Raw genomic sequence first — 23,606 nt, 5'->3', positions numbered from 1 at the left:
AACAACTGTAGGATACTGTTAGTCCGTGATTTGAACCGAGGGAACAAATCGTGGCAGGATCAGCCTGATATTATTTGTATCCTTTGTATCCCACTGTAACTTTACTGTATATAAAGAGCTAACATCTCCAAAATGTCATGAGTAGTTAGTCATTACAAGAAGTGTTTGTGAACTAAAAGAATGTGGGATACTGTTTGTCCGTGATTTGGAGAGCCCAGCCCGTGCTCCCCATGAAGGGAAAAGCAATTCTGCAGGGGAGACCTACCTCGGCACTTGTGCAGGTGAAACCAAAAGGAAGATATGCTTCACCATATTTTCTAGTCTTTGGCTTAGAATGGAGTTGGTTTGGAAACATATTCAGCTATGCTTTATCTCTTGCTTTGAGTTTGTGTGGGCGCCCCATGCTAGCAGTGTCCAAGCGTTTTGTTTTTTTTTCCTTTTCATACCGCATTTACTTTATTAATGAAAATATTTTCATCCAATCGAATTCAACTATCATGTTTCTATACGCATCTTCTTCATGTCAACAGTTACAGAGTAAAATAGAACTGATTTCTTGCAGTCTTCATATCTTTAAAAAAAAAAATTAATATATCCTCATACAGCCACTTAACTTTGTATTTGCATTTCAGAATAGAGCGGGTTAACATGACTGCAATGTTTTTTTTTTATATATTCAGTGCCTGGTGGAAGGAAAAAAAAAGGATAAAACATTTCAGAAAACCTCAATGTAGAGATTATTATTATGATATTGTATTATGACCCAAGAAAATAATAAGAATAATCAGAAGAGAACTGCTGGATGATGGATATTTTAAGATAAGATAAGATAAGATAAGATAACCTTTATTAGTCCCACACGTGGGAAATTTGTTTTGTCACAGCAGGAAGTGGACAGTGCAAAAGTTATGACGCATTTATTATGACATGATGAGATATTTTGAGCAATTAACATTTTGACTCTTAATCACACAGATAACAGCAGAAATCTCTTGATCTTCTTTTTGTCCCTGAACTTTCTACTGGTTTAAAGACCAGCATCCTCAGCTGTGACCTTCTCTGTCTAAGACACGCTGTCTGATTTTTTTTTTTTTAATGTTAGTGAATCTTCCCAAATCAAGCAATGTTACTATTGCTGCGTTAGAACTACTGAAGGGAGTGTTAGTTTAGGTAAATTTTTCCTAATAATCTTTCACATTTTTGCAAAACAAAGTGACTGCTGCTGTAAAAGTGATAGATGGCAATATGTTAACAGTGCTGAAAGTTTGAAGGTACATTGTTTCAGCCAGCAGGGGGCAGTTGTTATGATGAGAACAGGACAGGAAGCTAATATGATGACAACAGGAACTTCCTGGGTTGACAGTTCCCCCACAAAGTCAATTAATCAAAAATGTTGATCTACCCCCTTCTAATCAAGTATTGCAGTAATCGTGTTAATAGCATCAAATATTTGGATATCAGAAACATTAAATATGCAACATGAAAGGCACTATGAAAGCTGCTGTTTTATACCAGGAGTTTCAGGTAAGTCTGGATGAACTCTCTCATCTTTGTTTCTGGGTCTTCTCCTGCTTTCTCCAGGATGCCTTAAAACAAGTAGTCCATCATCCCTCAATCACAGTTTCTTCCAAGAGTCTCGGTGAGGGAATTTACCAACTCTGAGGTCTGCATTTTCTGCAAAAAGTGATTCCACCTGCTGCTGGCTGAACTCCACTGAGTTTTCCACTGTAGAGAATTTCCAGTAAGGACAGGCATGTGTCAGAACTGGACAATTCCTTATCTATAGATTCCGAGTCCACCTTATCACTGGTGTATGTAGAGCAGGGGTGTCCAACTTAAGGCCTCAAGGGCCGGTGTCCTGCAGGTTTTACATATCACCCTGGGTCAACACACCTGAATCGAATGATTAGTTCATTACCAGGCCTCTGGAGAACTTCAAGAGTCTTCTCCCACCCCCATTCTCTGCGGCCTGCTGGAGCGGGGGGGCTAGTAGGAGGAGTTGGCCGTCCGACTGCGGTCTGGGGTGTGGGGCCTCCCTGCTGCTGCGGAGTCGGGGTGGTCTGCCTCTCCCCACCGCAGGGAAAAGGGTAACACCACCTGGGTCTGGGTGCAATTCCCCCCTCCAGGGGCAAGGGTACCTAGACCCGGTTTGTAGAGTACGCTTGGGGAGTGTGATTGTGTGTACAGCGTCTCTTTATGTCTGTCTCCACGTTGGTTGAGTGTGGAGTGAGTGCATATGAGAGCATGAGGGTGGGAATGGATGTTTGTGTCTGTGTGTGCCTGTATGTCTGTGTCTATATGTCAGGTTGGGTATCAGACGCCACCTCTCTGGGGACACCTCAGGCCCTCCAAGGTTTGGAGGCCTATCTCCACCCACCACCACTTCCCCTGCCGGTGGCGGACTCCCTCAGGTGTCGGTGTGTTGGTGGTTCTTTGTGTCTGGGGGTGGGCGTCCGGGTACACACCGGCTCACTCCTTGGCGGCCGCTTGTCGGGGCCTGGGGCCTGGGGCTCGCTCGGGCCCCTTTGGAGGTGGGGTGCCCCCGGCCTCTCGGCCTAGGGCTCGGTCACTCAGGCGCAGCTGGGGGCCGGCGGAGCTCACGGGCGCGTCACTGCAACCCCCCCTGGCTTCTGCTCCGCGGCTGCTGAGTGAGCCCTCATCTGGGACTCTCCTCAGCTCTTACTGGAACAGTGGCGCGGCTGCCCCTCTGTTGGTCTTCCATGGTCTCTTGTGTTCTGGGGGCCTCTGGATGTCTGGAGTTTTGATCTCCTCCATACCCGCTTCACACCCTGGAGGACGGGGCTGTGGCCCCCCCACACTCCCTAGCAGATCATTACATGGAGAAACCTTTGGAATGCAAGCATGCTGATCCACACAGGTATGCACACATGGGTATTCACAGACGCGGACTAAAGCTTTCTTGGCTGCTGCCTCAAAGCACACTGTGCGCTGTCTATCTTGCGTGCTGCACAATATCGTTTATTACTTAGTAAATACTGATATCTATGACTAGCTAGTTTATTGTGATGGTGCTTTGTTTTCTCTATTATTATGTTGCTCTTTGTTGTTTGCTGTCTCCTCTGTTTGTTTGTTTGTTTGTTTGTTTGTTTGTTTTTTCTCCATACAGGTGACCCAGGAGTTTTTTTTTTTTTGTCTCTCTTCCCCCCCCTTCTCACCGTCTCTTCTCCCCTTTGGTTTTCTTTCTTTCTCTCCCCCTCTCTCTCTCATTCATTCCCCCTGTCCTATTTATTAAAAAAAAAAAAAAAAAAAAAAAAAAAAATGACAAAGGATGAACTGAAGCTCTGCCATCACGTAATGTCGCATACTGCTGTTTCTGATGTCATTTAATTAAAAAAAAAAAAAAAAAACAATAACTGAGTGCAAAACTTTCCATGATTTAATCCTTTGCTTTGATGAAGAGTCCATAATGGTTCAGGTAAGGATACTGTGGGTCATTCTGATCAAATTCATGACACAGGCCAGACTGAGACCTTGTTACAGGACATTATCATCTCTGTTGATGACACTTTACCCTGGAAATGTGTTGCTCATAAACATTCATTATCCTGAAAATAAGACCTTTAAATTGAACTCAAATTGTATTGTTGACCTATTTTTATTTCCTGCATGTAACTACAAAGATACCCCCGCTATTTCTTGATTTCATCTATATTAAAAAAATAAAACATGAAATAAAAAAGAAAACAGATAAAAAAAAAAAAAAAAAAAAAAAGTTAATAGCATCAAATATTTGGATATCAGAAACATTAAATATGCAACATGAAAGGCACTATGAAAGCTGCTGTTTTATACCAGGAGTTTCAGGTAAGTCTGGATGAACTCTCTCATCTTTGTTTCTGGGTCTTCTCCTGCTTTCTCCAGGATGCCTTAAAACAAGTAGTCCATCATCCCTCAATCACAGTTTCTTCCAAGAGTCTCGGTGAGGGAATTTACCAACTCTGAGGTCTGCATTTTCTGCAAAAAGTGATTCCACCTGCTGCTGGCTGAACTCCACTGAGTTTTCCACTGTAGAGAATTTCCAGTAAGGACAGGCATGTGTCAGAACTGGACAATTCCTTATCTATAGATTCCGAGTCCACCTTATCACTGGTGTATGTAGAGCAGGGGTGTCCAACTTAAGGCCTCAAGGGCCGGTGTCCTGCAGGTTTTACATATCACCCTGGGTCAACACACCTGAATCGAATGATTAGTTCATTACCAGGCCTCTGGAGAACTTCAAGACATGTTGAGGAGGTAATTTAGCCATTTAAATCAGCTTTGTTGGATCAAGGACACATCTAAAACCTGCAGGACACTGGCCCTTGAGGCCTGGAGTTGGACCAGGGGCGGAGCGTGGGGGTGGCTTACGGGGCTTAAGCCCGGGTTGTTTTGTCAGAAGCCCGGGGTCTTTTGGAGTGTAATTTTTTCATAGTTAGATGCCTGGCTGACAACTGTATAAAACAAAAAGTACACACAATATTCGAAGCACATAGTGCACACTGTGGGAATTTACGACTGTGCGTGAATCCCCCCCTGATATTGGTATGATCCAAGCTCAGGCACTAAGCGACTGAGCGAGGGGGCGGGGCAGCTGCTGCCCGTCAGTGCGCTGTTGGAGAGACGGAGCCAGCCATACTAAGGAGACCTTAAGTTTGAGCAGGTTCCAAAGTAAATCATTCGTACCGTACAAATAATGTAAATATGACGGTGCATCACGAAAGATTGATATGAAACTGATCACTTGACCAATATTACGTTACTTGCTCTTCAAGTGAATCAACAAATGGCAAAATGAAAAGCCGAACAAATGCTATTTTTTTTTAGAGTCTTAGCTTACGTGTGTTTATTTCATATTTTCAGTTCTTACCCTCCCCGACTAAATCGGTTTCAGTTATGTACTGAAACATAAGAATGGACATTCGAGGCTTCTTTCAAAGAAAAAACTCAGGTAAATGTTATTTTATATATTATGCTTTGTATGTTGTTCAGTATATTTGTATGCAAAACAAGAGGGATTTCAGTACACAGCAGGATATTCACATTTGTAACCAGATATTTACACTTTAGGGAGAAAACATAAAACATTTTTACTGCACAACATCAATTTAGATTAAACTTTTGTTTTAGATAAATATTGAAATATCTTTTGAATTAGTTAAATTTCAGAATAAAGAGAGACAGAGCTATTTTTATCACTTTCATCAAATTTAGGAGTACATGTACACTAAGTTTATTGTTAATTAATAAGAAACTCCAGACGATTCCATTCTGAGCTGAAGAAGCTTCTGATAGGTTAGTAGAGTCCATGTGAGTAAATTGGTGGCACAGCTGTAGATGCATATAAGGCAAAACACAGAGCCTGTTTCTTTGACATGGGAAAATCAAGAGATATCAACCAAAACACCAGAAAAAGAACTGTGGAGCTCCATAAGTGTGGCTCAAGTTTGAATACAATTTGGTGCCATTTGCAATTAAGAAATACAGACGATTTCTCTCTTTACTCTTAAAGTTAACAAATATGTTTTTATATTTATCAATCTAAAAAAATAAACATTTAGTCTGATTTGATGTTACAATTAAAAAAGTGTTTTTATCTGAAGAGTAAATATCTGGTTTCAACTGTATATTTGATGATTGTCAGCACAAAGAGGGAGAGAGAGGAGAACGAGGACAGAACAGATGAACAAGAGCAGGTGAGACACACATGTTAGTCAAATGGTTGTTTACCAAAAGTATCACCGTATCACAGGTCCTCATGTATCTCGTACCTAGTGTTTCTTTTTAGGTTTGTTATTTTTCAAATTCTGTATTTATTAAGTTCTGCAGGCTTGTTTGCACAACAAGGCTAAATAATTATATAAACTTTTCTCAATCTAAATAGTGGACTTTGGTAGAATTAAAAAATAAGTGTAGTGCAGGTCTATGATGATTTTTAGTGCTACTATCATCTAGTTCTGATTCTGGTTCTGTCTTGGTTAAGTCCTCAGTAGTCCTGATTTTGAACTGTTGTAGTCCTGTTTTAATTCTGGATCAGTTCTGGGTCTGGTTGAATTGGGGTTTAGTCCTCGTGTCTTGATGCAGCCCTGACCTTGTTCTGCCTTGCTGCTTAATTAAAAAACTAGTTTAAGGTGTCCTGCACATGTGATATATATTTTTCCCTATATGAAGTCATTCTTTTTTGAACAGAGCCTATTAATCTTTCAGTCATTTCTACACCCCCCCCCCCCAAAAAAAAAAAAAAAAATCCCACATGAATACTACTCTTTGGGCTAAGCCCCGGGTGTTTCAAATGTCTGGCTCCGCCTCTGAGTTGGACACCCCTGATGTAGAGGCTGCTCTTGGGAATTCGTCAAGGCAGTTTTTTTTGGTGGGTGTAGCTCCTTTGCTGCTGAAGGGAATCCATGTCTTTATACGAAATACTTCTCAGATCTTCATTATTGTACTCCAGAGTGCTGAAGTTTATGAAATTATAGCTCGATTTTTGTTTTATTACCTTAAAGGCTGGCAGAGAAAACTAATGACTGAAAAATGTTTGTAATCATTAACGTGCCGCCATGTTCAATACTGTTGAGATTCCCACATCACTACAGTACGGTGCTACAGTTTGAGTAACATTTAATTCAAACTTACAGATTTTCCCTTTCCATATCTGAAAGCATTGTCTACCTACAAAACAAAGATCCAAACAAGGAACTTTGCTTTGGGACTGCAGTACATTTTCAAAAGTGGAATCATTTATCAAACTGTAAAAAGCTCTAAAATGGCTTTAAAAAGTAAGAGGTGAAAAGGCAAGTGGCTGTATTCAAATGACACACAAGTTTAAGAATGGAAATAGGAGGCCTGACTGGAAGAACATAAGATACAAAACAACAACAGAGTTCTTAAGCATTTCTTTATTTGCAAATTGCGTTATGCTAAAATATTATAACTATAAGACTCAAAGCTCATTAGAGCACATCTTTAAAAACATGCCTTACAAAAACTTCCCCTAATTCATTTCCAACTACTTCTTACTGACAGTCATAAAAATAAGTTCAAGTTTTTACAGTTGAAAAATTCCTCAACTCAGGTCTAAATTATATTAACCTTTACATGTCGAAGTGCTTGCACGAATGGATATAAAGCACAAAATATAAAATATAAAAATATAACAAATATTTATTATTGATATATTTGATGTCAAGGTTAAGACAGGTGAGCACATATGATCAGTGTTGGTCAAGTTACTTGAAAAAAGTAATCAGTAACTGATTACTTCCCTAAAAAGTAATCCCATTACTTTACTGATTACTTATTTTCAAAAGTAATTAATTACTTAGTTACTTTTTAAAAACACGATTTACAACCTGAATAGATGATAAAGCAATAGCTCTTTCAGCCCAATTCTACTTTTTTGCATAATCCATCATACAGAATGTAATCAAATGGAAAAGTCTCTTTTTAAAACTTGTTTTATTAGTTTTAACCTTTTAACTTTATGCATCAAGCAAAAATTTAATTATATGCAACATTCACTGACTGGAAGAAATTTGTTTAATATTTAAACCTATTTTCTACACATTCCAGCACATAAAATAAAATATTTTTTTGTGTTTACACTCTCCCTTTCAAATAGATGCAAGTAAAACACAGCAGAAAATAAATAAAGTCAAAGACTAGCGGTCCTGTTGCTCTATTTTGACCTGTAAAGCAGGAGTGGGGTGGGCGGATGTTTGCCCTGGTGCAGGTGTGCCGCAGCGGTCAGTTGAAGAATCCGCGAGTTTCTCTGTGAATTTCCCATTACGTCGTAGCGCACGCGGTGCTTGCTTGGAAGTTTAGGGGTTACAAGTAACACGTTACTGCCCATCTCTGCATATGATACTGTTAGGTTTTGTATTGTTGATTGTCATTTATGCTTAGAAATATTTAACCATGTATGCTTAGAGGTGTATAATTAATTGTGTAGTGATAGGTTGTGTGATCTTTAGCAGGCTGCAAAGGCTTGGTGTGTATTCCACACTAGAATGCACACCCACATCCTGGGAGCACGAGAGAGGTCGTACCTTCCCTTATTGTTTTATGGTAGGATTAATGTAGCTACGTCTGTTCTAGTCTAAGTGCTTTTTGTTTAGATGAACTGTTGGATTTTCCAGACCAGCAGGTTAAGGAAGTCGTTTATGGGGTCACACTCTGACCCCACACACACACACACACACACACACACACACACACACAGTATTCTTTGTTTACATGTATACCTATGTAAGATGCTATATGTTAATGACCCTATGCATATTCATGTAACCACAATAAAAGGAGTGCTATGGGGAGCCTGGCTGAGAGTCTGACGGAGGTCAAGTGGTGGAACGACACTTGGCTCCAGGCAGGACTCCCTCATGCATGAGTAACATGAAGAACTTTGCCTACTTGTGTCTTGCTTTGCAGTGTAATTATATTGTCTTCAACGTTCCAGCGGATGGGTTCAAGCTACAAACCTATCAGATACATTCTGCAGACCATCGCCATTCTGACATTTGTACATGGAGAGATATTTTTTGATACAGCTGCTTTGGTGAATATCAGCAGATATTCTGTACAACTGCTTTTTAAAGAACTAGGCTGTGCCTTGGAGTGCCACAGAGGCAAAAAGATCCATTGGGTTCCTTAAAATATGTTAATAGGCTTTAAGACAGTTTACCCATTCAGGGTATGAAGATCTATTAATGCCCATTGCCTACTTAAATAGGAGCATTTTATTCCTTTTCCAAATCAAGGAATAAAAGTGCCTCAGCCTGAATTGTTTTGTCATGTATTGGTCGTAATATTTTGATTATGTACCATTATTCTCTACACCTACAGATTGAGGGACACCAGTAGTTTTTGCTTTGCTTGGTTTTTTTCTTCTTGTTCTTTTCTGGTCCAAAAATAGAAATGTTTTAATAACTAATAACAGAAAATATATTTAGTGAAATACGATTACTGCATTGCATTAGGACTTAAATGCTGCCCAAATTTATACTGAGTTAAAATGAGTTTCTGTTTTAAAGGTTCTTGTGCAAATATATAGCACACTGATGTTGTTCAGCCCTCATCAGAAGGCTGGGCATTTTCCTGCTTCACTGTTTCATCATCTTCCTCATTATACCCCTGTGAAATAAAGCAGAATTACATTCATGAGTTGTCTGACATAGTCACATTTTCCAGTAACAATATAATGACTCTAATCTTTAGGCATTTTTAGGCACGCCTGTCTGCATGTTATGAAGTAACATTTGAAGGTAGAACTTTCTGTATATTTCTGTTATGTCTTTTAAATGGATCCTTACCTGTAAACCAAAGTGCTGGTATCCAAAACACAAAGACTGTAATCATTGTTCCTCACTGTCTCTTTTATTTCTTCTATTACACAAGCTTTAAAAATACATTCACACCAGTGTCCTAGTATATGCAATAAGCGATTTAAGCCACAAGTCACATTTGCACACAACTTTTTCCTGTTTAACCACGCCCACACTGATAACACTTCGAAAGACATGATAGAAAGGCCGTATCACTTCTCATCTGCGTGTCTGTGTTGCGATTAGAAAACATGACAAGTAAGAGTATATTTTTAAGTCGATCTTTTTCAGAGTATCTTTTAGTATCTTAAAGTACTTTGAGCAGTCATAAAACTTCAAAAATGGGCTGTTTTAAAGTGTAATTTTTTCCTGTGCTTGCTGATTACAACAACTTAAAAAATATATATTACTATTCTGCTAGTTTTACCAGGTTCATGTCATTAAGTATACTTTGCTTTAATTGCTTTTTGGCATGAGGGACTGACAGGTCAGCCTTACAGATACATTGGCTATGAAGCATGCACGAAATATACTGTGAAGTCAACGTGTGCTATAAACAGGGCTGGACTGGGACAAAACAAAATCAGCCCGGACATTTTGACTAGAGACCGGCCTACCAGGTGTTATAGGAAAAACCATAAAGCCTTTGAATGAAAACAGTTGGAAGAGTCAGATAATTATTTGTTAAAAGCTAGAAATTTTAAATGAGAATAAGAAAGAAAAGTATTTCTTTGTGCCCCCCTTTCCCTGTTAATGCTCTACCTGGCCCCCTGGCAAAACTTTGCTAGACCCACCCCTGCACAGTTCCCAGCTGTCAGCTACACAGAAAAGGATCCTGGTGTAAGTTGTCTCTCAGAAACAGTTCATAGCTTTCCTTCAACCCATTTGTCATGGTTGGCTGTGTGGCAGGCAACCATACCCAAAACACTGGAGCATGGGAAGCAGATCAAACAGTTCGAGAGGCCGACCCGGAGGTTGCCGGCACAAAAGTTCATAAGTCAAACAGTCGGGGGGCCGACCAGGTTGGTGACCCAGTTGACATAGCTGGTGGTGTGGAAGTTGCAGGTGGTGGAGATGGTGGTGGCTGAACGGTCTCGCCAGAACCGTCAGCAGACAAGGCAGGAGGCTGGACGGGCTCCTCGGGCCCTGAGCTACTTGATGCTGTCCTGAAATATGAGCTGCTGGCCGGAGCAGCCAAGCGAGCTGCTGGCCGGAGCAGCCAAGCGAGCTGCTGGCCGGAGCAGCCAAGCGAGCTGCTGGCCGGAGCAGCCAAGCGAGCTGCCTCAGTGGAGCTTTTAAATGATTCGGGAAATGCTGGCTCTTTAGCCTCTAGCGGTCCGGGGTCTGCTGAGGGAGGGCACTCAGACTCTGGGGAGGCCCTGAAGAATGTTTCAATATCTGCAACATTACCACTTGAGGTCTTTAAATGAGTGTCTGCAGTCCAAGAAAAAAAAAAAAAACATTTGGGCGCACACTGAACAGTCTCTTGAGGTGGCAGTTCAGAGAATAAAACAGTCTTAATGTTCTCAGAGCTTAGGTTAATTGTCTCTGGGGTGGAAGCCGCAGCTTTAGCTGATTCAGGGATAGCTGATACGGGGTTAACAGGCTCAGGTGGAGCAGAAGAAACAGTCAGTTTTATTGTTATGCCCAGAAAGAGTGCGGGAAGAACTGTCGTGGTTACTCACAGCTGCTGATTGGAGGTGCTAGAGTGCGGCTGTAGCGAGGAATGGTGATGGCTCCGGTGCTTCCTCCTGGAAGTGGGAGTACAGACTGCAGAGGAGAACGGCAATGGCGGAGAGGCAGACTCTTCATCCTGCAACCATATGGCCGCAAGGAAAGAGGCTGGCGAGCGATAGTTGGAGCAGACCGGAGTCAGTAGTTCACTCTGTGGCCACGGCAAGGGGTTGATATCCTGCCGCGGCGATCGCTGTGGTGTCGCAGAAAGCTCCATGTTCGGCTGCTGCTGTGTTGCAGGGAGCTCACACTGCTTCGTGGCGAGCTCCGTCTGCTGCTGTGGTTGCTGCGGAGGCCTCAGAGTGGAGTACTGCAAACGAGCAAAGACTGCTAGCTCCCGAGCCTGAAGAACCTCCTGGGCTTCGTGCAGCTCGTCCATTAAGCTCATAAATCCCTTAAGTTGGCGGAGATGTGGATTTCCCTCGAGGATTGTTCCGATAGCATTTAATCCAATCGCCATTGCCTTAGTATCCTTCGTGTGGGAAATTCGCTTTATGAGGCCCATGACGCGGGTGAGATCGCTCTCCCGAGATGAGCCTGCTGGGTCCAGGTTATGGTCACGTCGTTCTGTCATGGTTGGCTGTATGGCAGGCAGGCAGGAGCGGTGGACCCAAAATGCAGGACTCTTAGGAAACGAGGTTTCAACTGAAAATGCAGCTTTATTGCTGGAACAAAACTTCAACATAAAGTAAAACTCACAAAAGCAAACAAAACTCTAAACTGAGGTGCAGGAGGCCTGGAACTCATGAACACACAGCAAGTTGCAGGTACAACACAACAGGGAGCACAGGAAAACACAGGGCTTAAATACACAGGGGAGTAATTAGGAAATGGGCAACAGGAGGGAGACACAGCTGGGAGAAATTAGGCTAACGAGACAAGAGAAAGGTAAAACTGAACACATTGACATGAGACATGAACTCTCAGAATAAAACAGGAAACTAACAGACACAGAGAACCAGAACGGACACTGAACTTGGCAGGCAGACTCACGAGCAGACACAGTGACACCATGGACAAACAGAGGGAACACAGGCAGGCATGAAACAACACACTAACACATAGCAAACCTAAACAAAAGACACGGCAGAATAAACAAGAATATAGAAGAATATAAAGAAACACAAAACACAGAGTCCTCAGACTCAGGACCATGACACCATTCATGTCACCTAAAAGGTAAACCTGTTTCTCTATCACCTGTTCAGCTCTGATGATTCAGTAAGGACATCTCCTGGTTTCATCTTCATGTTTCCCTCTCACCAGATAACCAAAGCGATATCATGACTACACCACATGGGAGGGGGGCGGAAGATGAATGAAATTTACCAAGTGAGACTGAGTGTTATCAGAGCCAGTTTGTAGTCAGTTTTTAGTCAGCTGTTGGTCATTCTTAATCTTTTTACTTTGTTAATCTTATTCATTGTATATCTTATTGTTTATTTTACTCATGTTGATTTATTTTTATCTTCTTTTTCAATTATATATTTGTTTTGTTTATTGATTTCATTGTATGCTTAAAGTATGGTTTTAACTGCTATCTCTGTTTTATTATTGGAAAGCACTTTGGTCAACTTTGTTGTTTTTAAAAGTGCTATATAAATAAAGTTGGATTGGATTGGATTGGATGACCAGCAGCTTTTACAGCCGTGGCTCCAACAAACATCAGCTGATACTAGAAAATAATATTAAATAAATTCTAACAACAGCTTATCAAGTTTAAAGGCGCTTCTGCTGTTTAACGCGACCTCTGCTAGTTTCCTCTTTCTGGCGCAAAGCGGGAGATAAACAAGCAAGAGAGATGGGACTTGCGGCAGAAACGCCGATCAGCTGATCATTGATCAGTTTCATGATTGAAGTAGCAGCAGGAGAGGGAGGGGGGAGAATGAGAGAAGAAGAGGCAGCTGACAGCGTAAAGACCAGGGGCGATTCTAGGATCAGAGCCCAGCCAGGCAAGATAAATCTGTTTGTCAGTCCCTGCATCCTTAAATTTTGTCCCGAGTTCTCTCTGACTGTCACTTTGGTGCATTTAAACCCCTGTTCCTCCCTGTCCTCATCGTCTGTTGTCTTCATCTCCATTATCAGTCATCATAATTTTACCATCTCTGTGCAAGTCTGCAAATTTCTTTATTAAATCATAAGATTCTTAAATTCAACAAGTCTCTCTGTGCCTGGGTCCTCGTCACAAAACATGACATCACTGTTTTGTACATTTTAACACAATTTAATCCCCACATTTGTGAAAGAAAAGCAAAACACTTTTTTGAAAAGTCTGTAAGAAAACCATCAAATCTGATCAAGGTTATTTAAATGCTGCCAAAGAAGAATGAATTGGAATAAAAAAAAAAAAATACATATCCTGCCCTTAATTACTGGGGGAGAATAATGAATGATGCTCATAGTGAGTAAAAAGTAAACTGAGTGCACTTTTTGGACAGAGATTCACTTTTAATGTGTATGTATAATATAATACATAAAAATACACTCCCAAAACAGAATAGGTTATTACAAATAAATTATTACAAAATATTAATAAAAACTATAAAAATGGAGGCAACTTTGCCTGTGGTAGAATGTATACAATGTATGAAAAAATCTTTATTGCGGATACTAATTTTACTAATTTAATAATACTTATTTTGTGTTGTAAGATTTATGAGTTTCATGCTTTCATAGTGGTACTTGCACATTCATTTGCACATTGATGGACTACAATCCTCTACTGTACAAGTAGTGCGGTAGGACAGACAATCACACACACACTCCTCATCGGACGGACTCTATTGCAATACACCCGTTTTACCTTTTACCCTCTCTCAGATGTAATGAGAGGTAAGTTGGGAGTACTACAATCTCTTTCCATCCCACCTGTTTCAACATGTGTCTCTTTCTCTGTTATATCTTATCTTCAATTTCAAACAGTATCAGAACTGCTCTGTCTTTAAGACTGTCTGCACAATTCACTGAATAGTTCCTCAGATGTTGACTATTTATGTTTGTATTTGATGAGTGATGTTACTTCTTCATTTTCTCTTCTTCATTTTAATGTCACTTACTTTGTTTTGTTGACTTTTTAGCTGCTGCAGACAAATCAGTGGTGTCTATAATGGAAGAAACACAATACAGCAGTGAAGAAAGGCTATACAAATGTGCTTGCACTTTAAACACTATGACATTTAAGACACTATAAACATGCAAATCTTAACCCCTTTTTTATCTACTGCATTATGCACATTGAGTTTAAGTATAATGATATGTGCTATATAAATAAAATTGCTATGGTCAGTACATCTGGAAAAGTTACTATATTAATAATGTTTTCCTTACTTGAGGCTAGAAGAAAAGGTTAGCTGAGTAGCTCAGCTTTTCGGCTTCTCAGTATGACAGCTGTATCATTTTACTATGTTCTAACAAATAATGTTTAAGTGTACAAGTATTTAACAATCTCACAACAACAATGCAGCTCGTGGCCTTGTCTATATGGAAATTTGATATAAGGTCAACAAATACAAATATAGATCTTGTTCTTTATTTACATTCCAGAGAATAGTTTAGTCAGTAAACAGTATTTAAGTGTTGCAAATAAGAGCAGGTTAGGCTGAGACAGTCATGGCCCGCTTCATCCAAATGGTCTAAAAGGAAACGTGGTCCTTAGCAACACCGCTCATCAATCTCATCACAGCAGCAGCAGTTCCACACTAAAGGCTTATCACAGCAGCAGCTCAGCAACCAATTCAGCGTTAGCCTTCCCACCCAGGTCGACCGACATCAGGACCGCTCCTATGCTAGGGCACGGCATGTCCCAACATCTGTCCTTAAGTCTAGGGTGAGGAAAGTTGAGTGCCCTGCCCCCACCTGAGCCATGGCAAATAGGTGAACATCGTGCACAGCCCTGGCCTCAGCCAGATGTTTACAGATGTGTTAGAACAGCTGCATGGAGGACACATATGAACACAAACAGGTGCCATGTGGTTTCATGTGGTTAAATGCAAGGAAACATGCAAGAAATGAATTACAACAAAAGCATAATACAGCTAGATAAATGAGGCAAACAATATAGGAAAGTGGAACTGGCTGCAGGTGTATGTGCAGGAGAGCAAATTGTAAAACTGGGGTCAGGGATCTGTAGTACAACATGTGATTAGAGAACTTCAAGTTTAACCAGTCTTAATATATTGATATGTTTCTAAAGCACTGTACATAGGACTTATTATTCTTTACTTGCTTTCAGAGCATCTAATATTATAATGGATGCAGCTGAAAGAATAAGAGGAAAACCATCCTACGAACATCTAAACATATTATTTTGGTGAAATTTGCAATTGTGCTTAAACCATATCCATACAGTGCTTTTTTAATATGAAATAATTTTTCTATTACTTACACTCATCTACTGCTTTGGCTGCATGTGTTTAACATCTGATTTTTTTCTAACGTATTTTCATACTACTTACAAATTCATCTTCATTAAAAATGCAGCATCACTCCCTGTGCAGTTTGCAACTGGTTACGTGCTGCCAGTACTGCCTATTTCATGTCAGCAGTTGGAGAATCTTGGTTCATTCATTGAGTCGATACCCACCTTGATATGACCAGTTAAACCAGTTACTGACTTTGGGATGTTGAAACCATAAACCGAACTATAAATTTATAAAGACAAAAACAAAACAAAACAAAAAAATGTCTTACTTTCTTCTGTACATGGCCCATGTTATGCTTTTGTGGTAAACAAGGGACTGGGTATATCCTTACACACTGAGGTCCCCTAGTGGCTGAAAGGAGCTATACAAGAAATAAATGTAAAAAAATAAAAAATATATTTGTTCTTCATCTTTACCTTTAAAAGAAAGGGAAGAAAAGTATTCAAAATGAATATTTGTACATTTTATTTACAACTTACATAATAGCATTATTCACAGCTCATTAAGAATCTCATTAAACCCAAAGTGAACTTCTTAGTGCGAGATGTGACTGTCATTAAATTCAAAAAGAAAAAGAAAAGAAATATTTAATTAGACTAAAGGGAGAACACTTTCGAGAATGAAGTTGAAATAACATTTTGAAAAAAAGTCTAAATACAACATTGAGATTAAAGCTGTTGTTTGAAGACAAATAACTGCCACAAATTCTATACCCTCTACAAAATGCATTGTGTGGATGAGTTGGTGAAATCATACTTCAGAAGGAAATTATTTCTCTAACTCTAAGCACGTAAAAGCAGCATGGTGATAGCATAAGGACGTTGAAGAGAAAGCTGCATCTGGCCCGAAGGTCAAATGTGCAGTAAAGAGGCTGTATTGTGTATCACAAGACACAATAAGAAAGCTGATCAGGTTGTTTCACTAATTCATAACAAGACATTTTGTAGAGGGTATAGTGGTTGTGGATGGTGTAGTGGTGTGATGATAATTTCCATGGCGATGCTCAGTGAAGTCTGACAGAAACAGCAGAGTCTCCAGTGGTTTCATAGTGTATTGCAACTTCATCTTTATCCTTATTATAGGACACCTATGAAAAATAAATAGGTCAATGAGTCAATAAATAAATAAAAATGATCAGACTGGTCTTTCTAATTGTCTATGATTTCTATTATAACCCTTTAATTTTGATTTAATTAAAGTTTAACTTATAATGTTAGCTTATCATGTGTGTGTGTGTGTGTGTGTGTGTGTGTGTGTGTGTGTGTGTGTGTGTGTGTGCATCCACTTGTGCTCTTTAGATTTTTTTTCTGTGTTGTTTTCCTGTCAGTCTGTAGTGTAGTGTAGCCTGTTACAGCAGCTATTGGTTCTACCTTAACAACTGCACCCATCCACTTTACAAGACCAAACTTTCAAGTGTGTGTTTTTAAGGTGGTCTAATCTCCAGTCATGACCTTTTCTATCTGAAGAGATATATGTGAATATTAAATTACTGAGTTTTCCACATACTGTTGCTTGAACCATCTGTGTTTTGTTCCCTAAAAAACAGAAAAAAAAGAATTAAATTCTATTTTGATTATTATTAAGAATTGAGATCTTTTAAAACGTCTCATAATTAAACATACCTTTAGTTCTGGCCCATGTGTTGACCATTACCACAGCTGTTATAAGTGCTGCTAAACCTACAAGGATGATAATGGACCTTGAAGAGGATGAAGCTGCAAAGAGAATAAAACCATGATATTGTTTACTTCCAGCTAACAATTTTGCTGGACTTCATTTTAATAAAAACTAACATCCTATTTACCTTGTGAGAATGTTTTTCAACACTCTGAAAATCGTTGCCTTTGTTGACTATATCTTACTTATATCTTACGTTTTAGACAATTTGGTTTGAATTTGACTATCTCAAATCTGGGAATAGATAATGTGTAATATATCCATAAACTGGTTTTATTATTTTGTGCTTCTCATCAAACTGTTCAGGTTTTATTTATGTTCTTCCTTTATATTTTTTTCAAGGTCAGAATTGTTCGTTATTATACTAAATTTAGGAACTCCAATAATGAAAAGTTGGAATTGTTAGTCTGCTTGCCTATCGATCTTGCTTATAGATATTTTGTACTGACAGAAGATGGCACTAAACATGTTTTTAAAATCTTAACTTTAAGCTCTTATTTCATAAAACCAGCTACACAGACAGTGTCCATGGTCTAAATTAGTCTTTATACCTGAAGTGTTCCATGTCCACTTTAAAGCTGAGTGTCTGGCAGACCCTGAACTTCAACAGGTAACAACAGCAGTGAATAGGAGTCAGGCTCCAGTCTCCGTTTCTACCTGTTCATGTTTCTACAGTCGAATCACAGTGACAATCGCTTGGTTCTGGTTTTCATCTTTGCTTTGTGCTTTCGGTTCTTTGTTCATACCTAAATGCTAAAAGAAAGATCATAAATAAATGTCCTGTATTTGTATAGCACTTTACTAATCCCCAGGGACCCCAAAGCGCTTTACACAACCAGTCATCCACCCATTCACACACTGGTGATGGCAAGCTAGGTTGTAGCCACAGCCACCCTGGGGCGCAATGACAGAGGCGAGGCTGCCGGACACTGGCGTCACCGGGCCCTGTGACCACCACCAGTATGCAACGGGTGAAGTGTCTTGCTCAAGGACACAACGACCGAGACTGTTCAAGCCGGGGCTCGAACCGGCAACCTTCCAACTACAAGGTGAACTTCCAACTCTTGAGCCACGAAGAAAGAAAGAGAATCCACTCAACAGATAATCTTAATGTAACCATGATAACTGTTATGTTTCAATTTCTGTTCTAATGAAAAGGGAATCTGAGTAGAGAATAGTTTGAAGTAAATACTCACTGGAGAGAACTGAAAGATCAAAATCTTGAGTTGGTTTTACTGCTGATGTGCAATGTTTGTAGCGGTAACGACCAACATCCTCAACTGTGAGCTTCTTTATAAGCAGAGAACAGTTTGTTGTAACACTCAGTCTGTCTGATTTAGTTTTGGCCTCTTCACCAATCTGCCCAAGTGTGATCAGCTCTACTGCTGGTTGATCTCTTGAGAAAAAGGTCCATGTAGTCTTGTCACATTTATTCTGGTCATCGATCACATTCAGACAAGGCAGAATGACATCATCCCCAACTCTCTTTAAAATGGATATTACATTTCCAGATACTATTGAGAAAATTGAAGAGAAATTTAAAACACACTTATTACAAATCAGATCTTTTTTTAAACCATCAGATTAAATATGATTTTATATCCAACAGAAGTTTATCAATGTATCTCATACTCAATTAAAACAACAGAGCCCATTTAGTTGCCACAATACATAAATGAACATATTATTGCTAAAGATATATTTTATTGCCATTAAAAATGAGTTCTGTATCCTTACCTACAACCTGAAATATCAGGATCAGCCATGACGATATTTTATTCCATCTAAGTTTAACCATTGTTCCATCACTCGCCACTCTCAGCTTCTCTGAACTGGTTCCTCTTAAAGACTTTTTGTAGTTTTTGTAATTTGTAATTAGTGAGTCACTTCCTCATTGTTACCTCAGAGATTTTAGTTTAGTTTAGTTTTTCTCACGTTTTTGCTGATTTAAATGCTTACATTTAATTTTATATTCCCTCACCAAGGACTCACCAGATAAACGTGACTGGGAAGTTGAATGTGTGACTATTGGAAAATTGATTTTTTTCTTTAATGTACAGTATATTTATAAATAAATTAGCAAAAAGGAAGCACATAAGAGCAGACAGTTAGTTATTCACTGCTATGAGAAAGAAGGTATATCATACCATTTCTTGTTCCTCATTACAGCTCTTTGGCAACCTTTCTAAGAATTAAAGGGGAAGTGTTTTTGGTGAGAATGTGGTGAGAAAGGTCTAATAATCATCACACAAACACGGAACATAAAATGGTTAAGACACTGATGAACTGGCTGACGATTAGGCAAGTAAGGCAAGTATCCTCAGTATTACTACAGTATATAAATTAAATGTCTTTTTTCCCCCCATAAAATATACATTTGTACAAAAACAACTTATATTCCCACATCAGGTGATTGTTTAATGCTGTCTGAGATGGATTTAAATTTATACTATATTAAATTAACTGTATTATATTATAGAGTATTAAAATAGATGGTTTATGGTCATTTTATTAATATTTGAGATTTCTTTGTCCAGTATGACATGTTGCTCCCACCTGATAAAATAGGAATTTAATAATAAACAGAAGACAGTAATTTGATTTAATTTACCTAAATGTATCAGAAACTCTAATAGACAACCTAGGCAATCCCCTTACCCCTTTGTGATGCTGTAATGTAATTATTAATCTAGTTAGCACCAGTAAACGTCACCATTCAGGTGGATCCACGGTTGGTGTGGCTCATCTTGTTCACAGGACTTGTTCACCAGATACAGTGCCTCAAACCCAAAATAATGCAGATACTGTAATTTAAAAACGATGAAACTAGTTTATGGCTTTAGGAATAAGACTTTAGCGATAAAATAATGATATAGGGTAGATATATTCAGATATCGATCTGTGCTTAATGGGCTTTTCTCTGCTTATAAAGTTGCACCTGTCTTACACTTTAGAAAGGCGGAATTTGATTTGGGTTTGTGGTAGCCTAGTTGAATATGATGTTAGTTTGTATCATAAGCTGAGATAAAGGTCACTCTGAAGACTGATGAGCATTGTCAACAGGTTTACTGACATTCAAAAGGGTAAAACTAAAAACAAGACAAAAAATACAGTCATGATATATATATATATGTACAGCATAATATGCATTCATATATCACCCTGCTACTACATAGCATATGTCATATGTATAATTATGTAAACCTTTCAAACTACTACTGATGCTATCCCAGACGACCTCCAAAATCGCAGGTAACTAGCTTAACAAAAGGACTAGCTTTACAGCCAAATACTGCATTAGCGGACAACATATTGTACAAAAACAAAGTTGTAACTTATACTGTAAGTACATACCAGCGATACAACCATAAACAGAAGATGTGGACAGTGTTTTCTCCAACAGGACACCAAACTGTGTGCCGATTAGTGATGTGCGGATCGATCCTGAAATATCGATTCCTCCTATACCAATCATTTATGAATCAATTCTCACATTAAAATAAAGATATTTTAGTAATTTAGAGTAAATTTGTAGTTCATCATTAACAGGAACACAGTGGAAAGAAACTATAACATTCGGATTGTCTACATTCAAAGGAACTACTTCCTCTTCCACCTTTCATAGTCATGTGCGAAATATGGCTGTATAAATGTCTCGCAGCCCCTTGACGTGCGCACTCACAACAATGGCTGAGCGTAATTGGAGTCATGTGCGGACTTATTTTACCTCCACAAACAGCTGAGCCGTGGTTTGCGATACATGTGGCAAAAAAGTGCTCCAAGAGTGAGGTGTTGTGGCCATACTAGGGAGACATTCCAAAGGGCTGTTGGGGGGATAAATACATTTTACAGGGTTTATTTATCGGATAAAATATGTTAAATGTCACCGTTATTATTGGCCGGCCCGGAAACAGCGATGGTGTCCAAATTCAGAGGCTGCTTCCACCTGAGGACCCGGCCTTTGCGGTCTAAAGAAAGCCGGGTAGTACGTCACAGGCTCCCTCGGTGGAGTGAAACTCTGCCGTCTGCTCCTTGCTATCTAAAATATAACCGGGCGCTGTTTAACCCAAGTAGCGAAAGACCGCGGGGGTTTAAAGACGATGTGTCGGTTTACACTTGAAAATATGTTAATAGTTTTTTTGCGACCCAGAAAGAGAAATAAGAGTAATATTAAAACTAAGTAGCTGCCGTCATTGTTGGAAACTGGAATTGGCTGGGCAACACAATGAATTCTGCGATATGCTTTTTCAATTTTGTTGTCCAGGTGAAAAATCGGGAGAAATTCGGGAGAATGGTGGCTCCGGGAGATTTTCGGGAGAGGCACTGAAATTCCGTATTCTCACGGAAAAATTAGGAGGGTTGGCATGTATGGTTGTGGCAACACCACTAACCTTGTCAAACACCTCAGAGTAAATCATATCACAGAATATGAGGCGCGTATGTTGAGGTGAACTGAAGAGGAGGACAGGGACAGGTGCTGCTAGGGCGAGACAGACGTCTCTCACAGAGTCCTTTAGTGCTGCAGGCAGGCAAGGTGTTCAAGTAGCGCACAACTTCAGTTTTTTTATTTCTATATGATGAACTCTGCATTATTAAGTGATAAGAACAAGTAATCTGATGTCCTGTAATCATTATGATGCTATAATTTCATACAATAAATAAAATAAGTTTTTGTACAAAGTATCGGTATCGGATCAGTATCGTCGATACCACCCTGAATATTACTTGGTATCAGATCGGAAAGGAAATCAGTCGTATCGCACATCACCAGTGCCGAAATGTTTCCCTTCTTTTTGCTTACTCGCTTTTCTTGACTGAGCCGACTTCCTGTTCAATAAAGTTTTTCAAAATAAAGCCGTTTCTAAAGTGCATTACTTGGAGCAACCACAGAGGGTGCTGCAAACACATAATGAATAATAAACTGACTCAGAATGATATTTTAGTGATACAACATTTCACAACTTTTAGTGATAACAGAACAGTATCACTTTTGGTCCCAATGAACAGTAATACTGCTCACTGGCGTTTTTCTTTGTTTCTTTTGTTTTTTGCTAAACTCTTTAGACAGATAAATAAATATACATATAAAACATTGCATTTATTAATTATTTGAGTTAATAAAACATTAAAACTTATATGAATTCAGTTTTCATATTTCGAAAGTATTTGCAAATGTCTAGGCCAAGTAAAATCACAATGCCATGCAATGATAACACAAGCTCTGCTTACTTATTTTAGGAGGATTTTTTTTCTTTCACAAGAATAGACATTTGTTCAAAATAACTAGTAAGGTTCAGCTGTCTGATCAAGTTTGAATCACATCAGCAGGATGAATGCATTTAAATCCCTGTGAGATGCATCAGATTTAATATTACTATTGATATTAATATTAGTCACCTGCAGTTAGTCACGGGACTGAGGATTTATAAATAGTTTACTAGGGGTAGGATGTGGCCTACTTTAAAAATTGTTAACTTCTTAAATGAGTCTGGATGCAGGGATATTTGGAAGGATTTGTTACATTGGTAAAATGGGCAAAATTTGAGATTTTGTATCTTCACCAGCGCACATCCCGGTATCCTTCTGAATTCATAAAAGGAATGAAGTAAAGTATGGTCTGCAGATTCTGACTGCCCTTGGTCATATGTATGGACTTTTTAATTTTCAGGTCATACTGTAATGTGTTATGTTAACACCATCAGTCAGTGTCTTTTATTCTATTGCTGGACTAATATTCATTGAAATAGGAACTAAAGGGCAGAAGTGTGCTTCTTTGCAGCCTTGGCTGGTAAGTTCACACTTCAACCTCGTCTCAAAATATGGTTGTTTATTACTCCAAAAACCACACACAGTGACTAAAACTAATGTGTGTGTGTGAATATGATAAAATATTTATAGTTACAGTGGGGCAAAAAAGTATTTAGTCAGCCACCGATTGTGCAAGTTCCCCCACTTAAAATGATGACAGAGGTCAGTAATTTGCACCAGAGGTACACTTCAACTGTGAGAGACAGAATGTGAAAAAAAAAATCCATGAATTCACATGGTAGGATTTGTAAAGAATTTATTCGTAAATTAGGGTGGAAAATAAGTATTTGGTCATCTCAAACAAGGAAAATCTCTGGCTCTCACAGACCTGTAACGTCTTCTGTACGAAGCTTTTCTGTCCCCCACTCGTTACCTGTATGAATGGCACCTGTTTGAACTCATCATCTGTATAAAAGACACCTGTCCACAGCCTCAAACAGTAAGACTCCAAACGCCGCCATGGCCAAGACCAAAGAGCTTTCGAAGGACACCAGGAAAAGTATTGTAGACCTGCACCAGACTGGGAAGAGTGAATCTACAATAGGCAAGCAGCTTGGTGTGAAAAAATCAACTGTGGGAGCAATCATCAGAAAATGGAAGACATACAAGACCACTGATAATCTCCCTCGATCTGGGGCTCCACACAAGA

The 23,606-nt window shown here is 39.2% G+C and overlaps 2 protein-coding genes across 5 annotated transcripts; both read right to left on the bottom strand.

The window, feature by feature from the left end:
• Window positions 1-6,313: 6,313 nt before the first annotated feature.
• Window positions 6,314-12,350, bottom strand: LOC309688734 (uncharacterized protein). Its single transcript, XM_082504671.1, has 2 exons — window positions 9,306-12,350; window positions 6,314-9,126 (listed from the first exon to the last, which is right to left on the bottom strand). The coding sequence occupies exon 1, from the start codon at window positions 11,734-11,736 to the stop codon at window positions 10,999-11,001; it is 738 nt and encodes a 245-aa protein (XP_082360797.1). The 5' UTR covers window positions 11,737-12,350; the 3' UTR covers window positions 6,314-9,126; window positions 9,306-10,998.
• A 3,231-nt stretch (window positions 12,351-15,581) lies between these two features.
• Window positions 15,582-21,021, bottom strand: LOC309688611 (uncharacterized protein). Of its 4 annotated transcripts, none has more exons than XM_082504469.1 (5): window positions 20,504-21,021; window positions 18,346-18,663; window positions 17,095-17,187; window positions 16,979-17,007; window positions 15,582-15,691 (listed from the first exon to the last, which is right to left on the bottom strand). In XM_082504469.1, the coding sequence occupies exons 1-5, from the start codon at window positions 20,622-20,624 to the stop codon at window positions 15,611-15,613; spliced, it is 642 nt and encodes a 213-aa protein (XP_082360595.1). In that variant the 5' UTR covers window positions 20,625-21,021; the 3' UTR covers window positions 15,582-15,610. The 4 variants fall into 4 exon arrangements, 3 of the variants coding, with proteins under 3 accessions (XP_082360595.1, XP_082360594.1, XP_082360596.1); XM_082504468.1 differs by lacking the exon at window positions 15,582-15,691 and adding an exon at window positions 15,915-16,559; XM_082504470.1 differs by lacking the exons at window positions 15,582-15,691; window positions 20,504-21,021 and adding exons at window positions 15,915-16,559; window positions 18,887-18,976.
• Window positions 21,022-23,606: the final 2,585 nt, after the last annotated feature.

Source organism: Aulonocara stuartgranti (genome assembly GCF_965226115.1).
Source record: "Aulonocara stuartgranti genome assembly, chromosome: 15".
Lineage (NCBI taxonomy): Eukaryota > Metazoa > Chordata > Actinopteri > Cichliformes > Cichlidae > Aulonocara > Aulonocara stuartgranti.
The sequence above is the reverse complement of the archived record's forward strand: the minus strand, read 5'-3'. Positions and strand labels throughout refer to the sequence as shown.

What these genes read in the sequence shown, in the direction of transcription:
- LOC309688734 (XM_082504671.1), bottom strand. Translation starts at nt 11,736, where the DNA reads ATGTTGAAGTTTTGTTCCAGCAATAAAGCTGCATTTTCAGTTGAAACC.
- LOC309688611 (XM_082504468.1), bottom strand. Translation starts at nt 20,624, where the DNA reads ATGATTGGTATAGGAGGAATCGATATTTCAGGATCGATCCGCACATCA. An exon ending in CACATGGGCCAGAACTAAAG is followed by an intron (nt 17,008 to 17,094) that starts GTATGTTTAATT and finishes TCTGTTTTTTAG; the next exon opens with GGAACAAAACACAGATGGTT. An exon ending in CACAGATGGTTCAAGCAACA is followed by an intron (nt 16,560 to 16,978) that starts GTATGTGGAAAA and finishes TATTTTTCATAG; the next exon opens with GTGTCCTATAATAAGGATAA.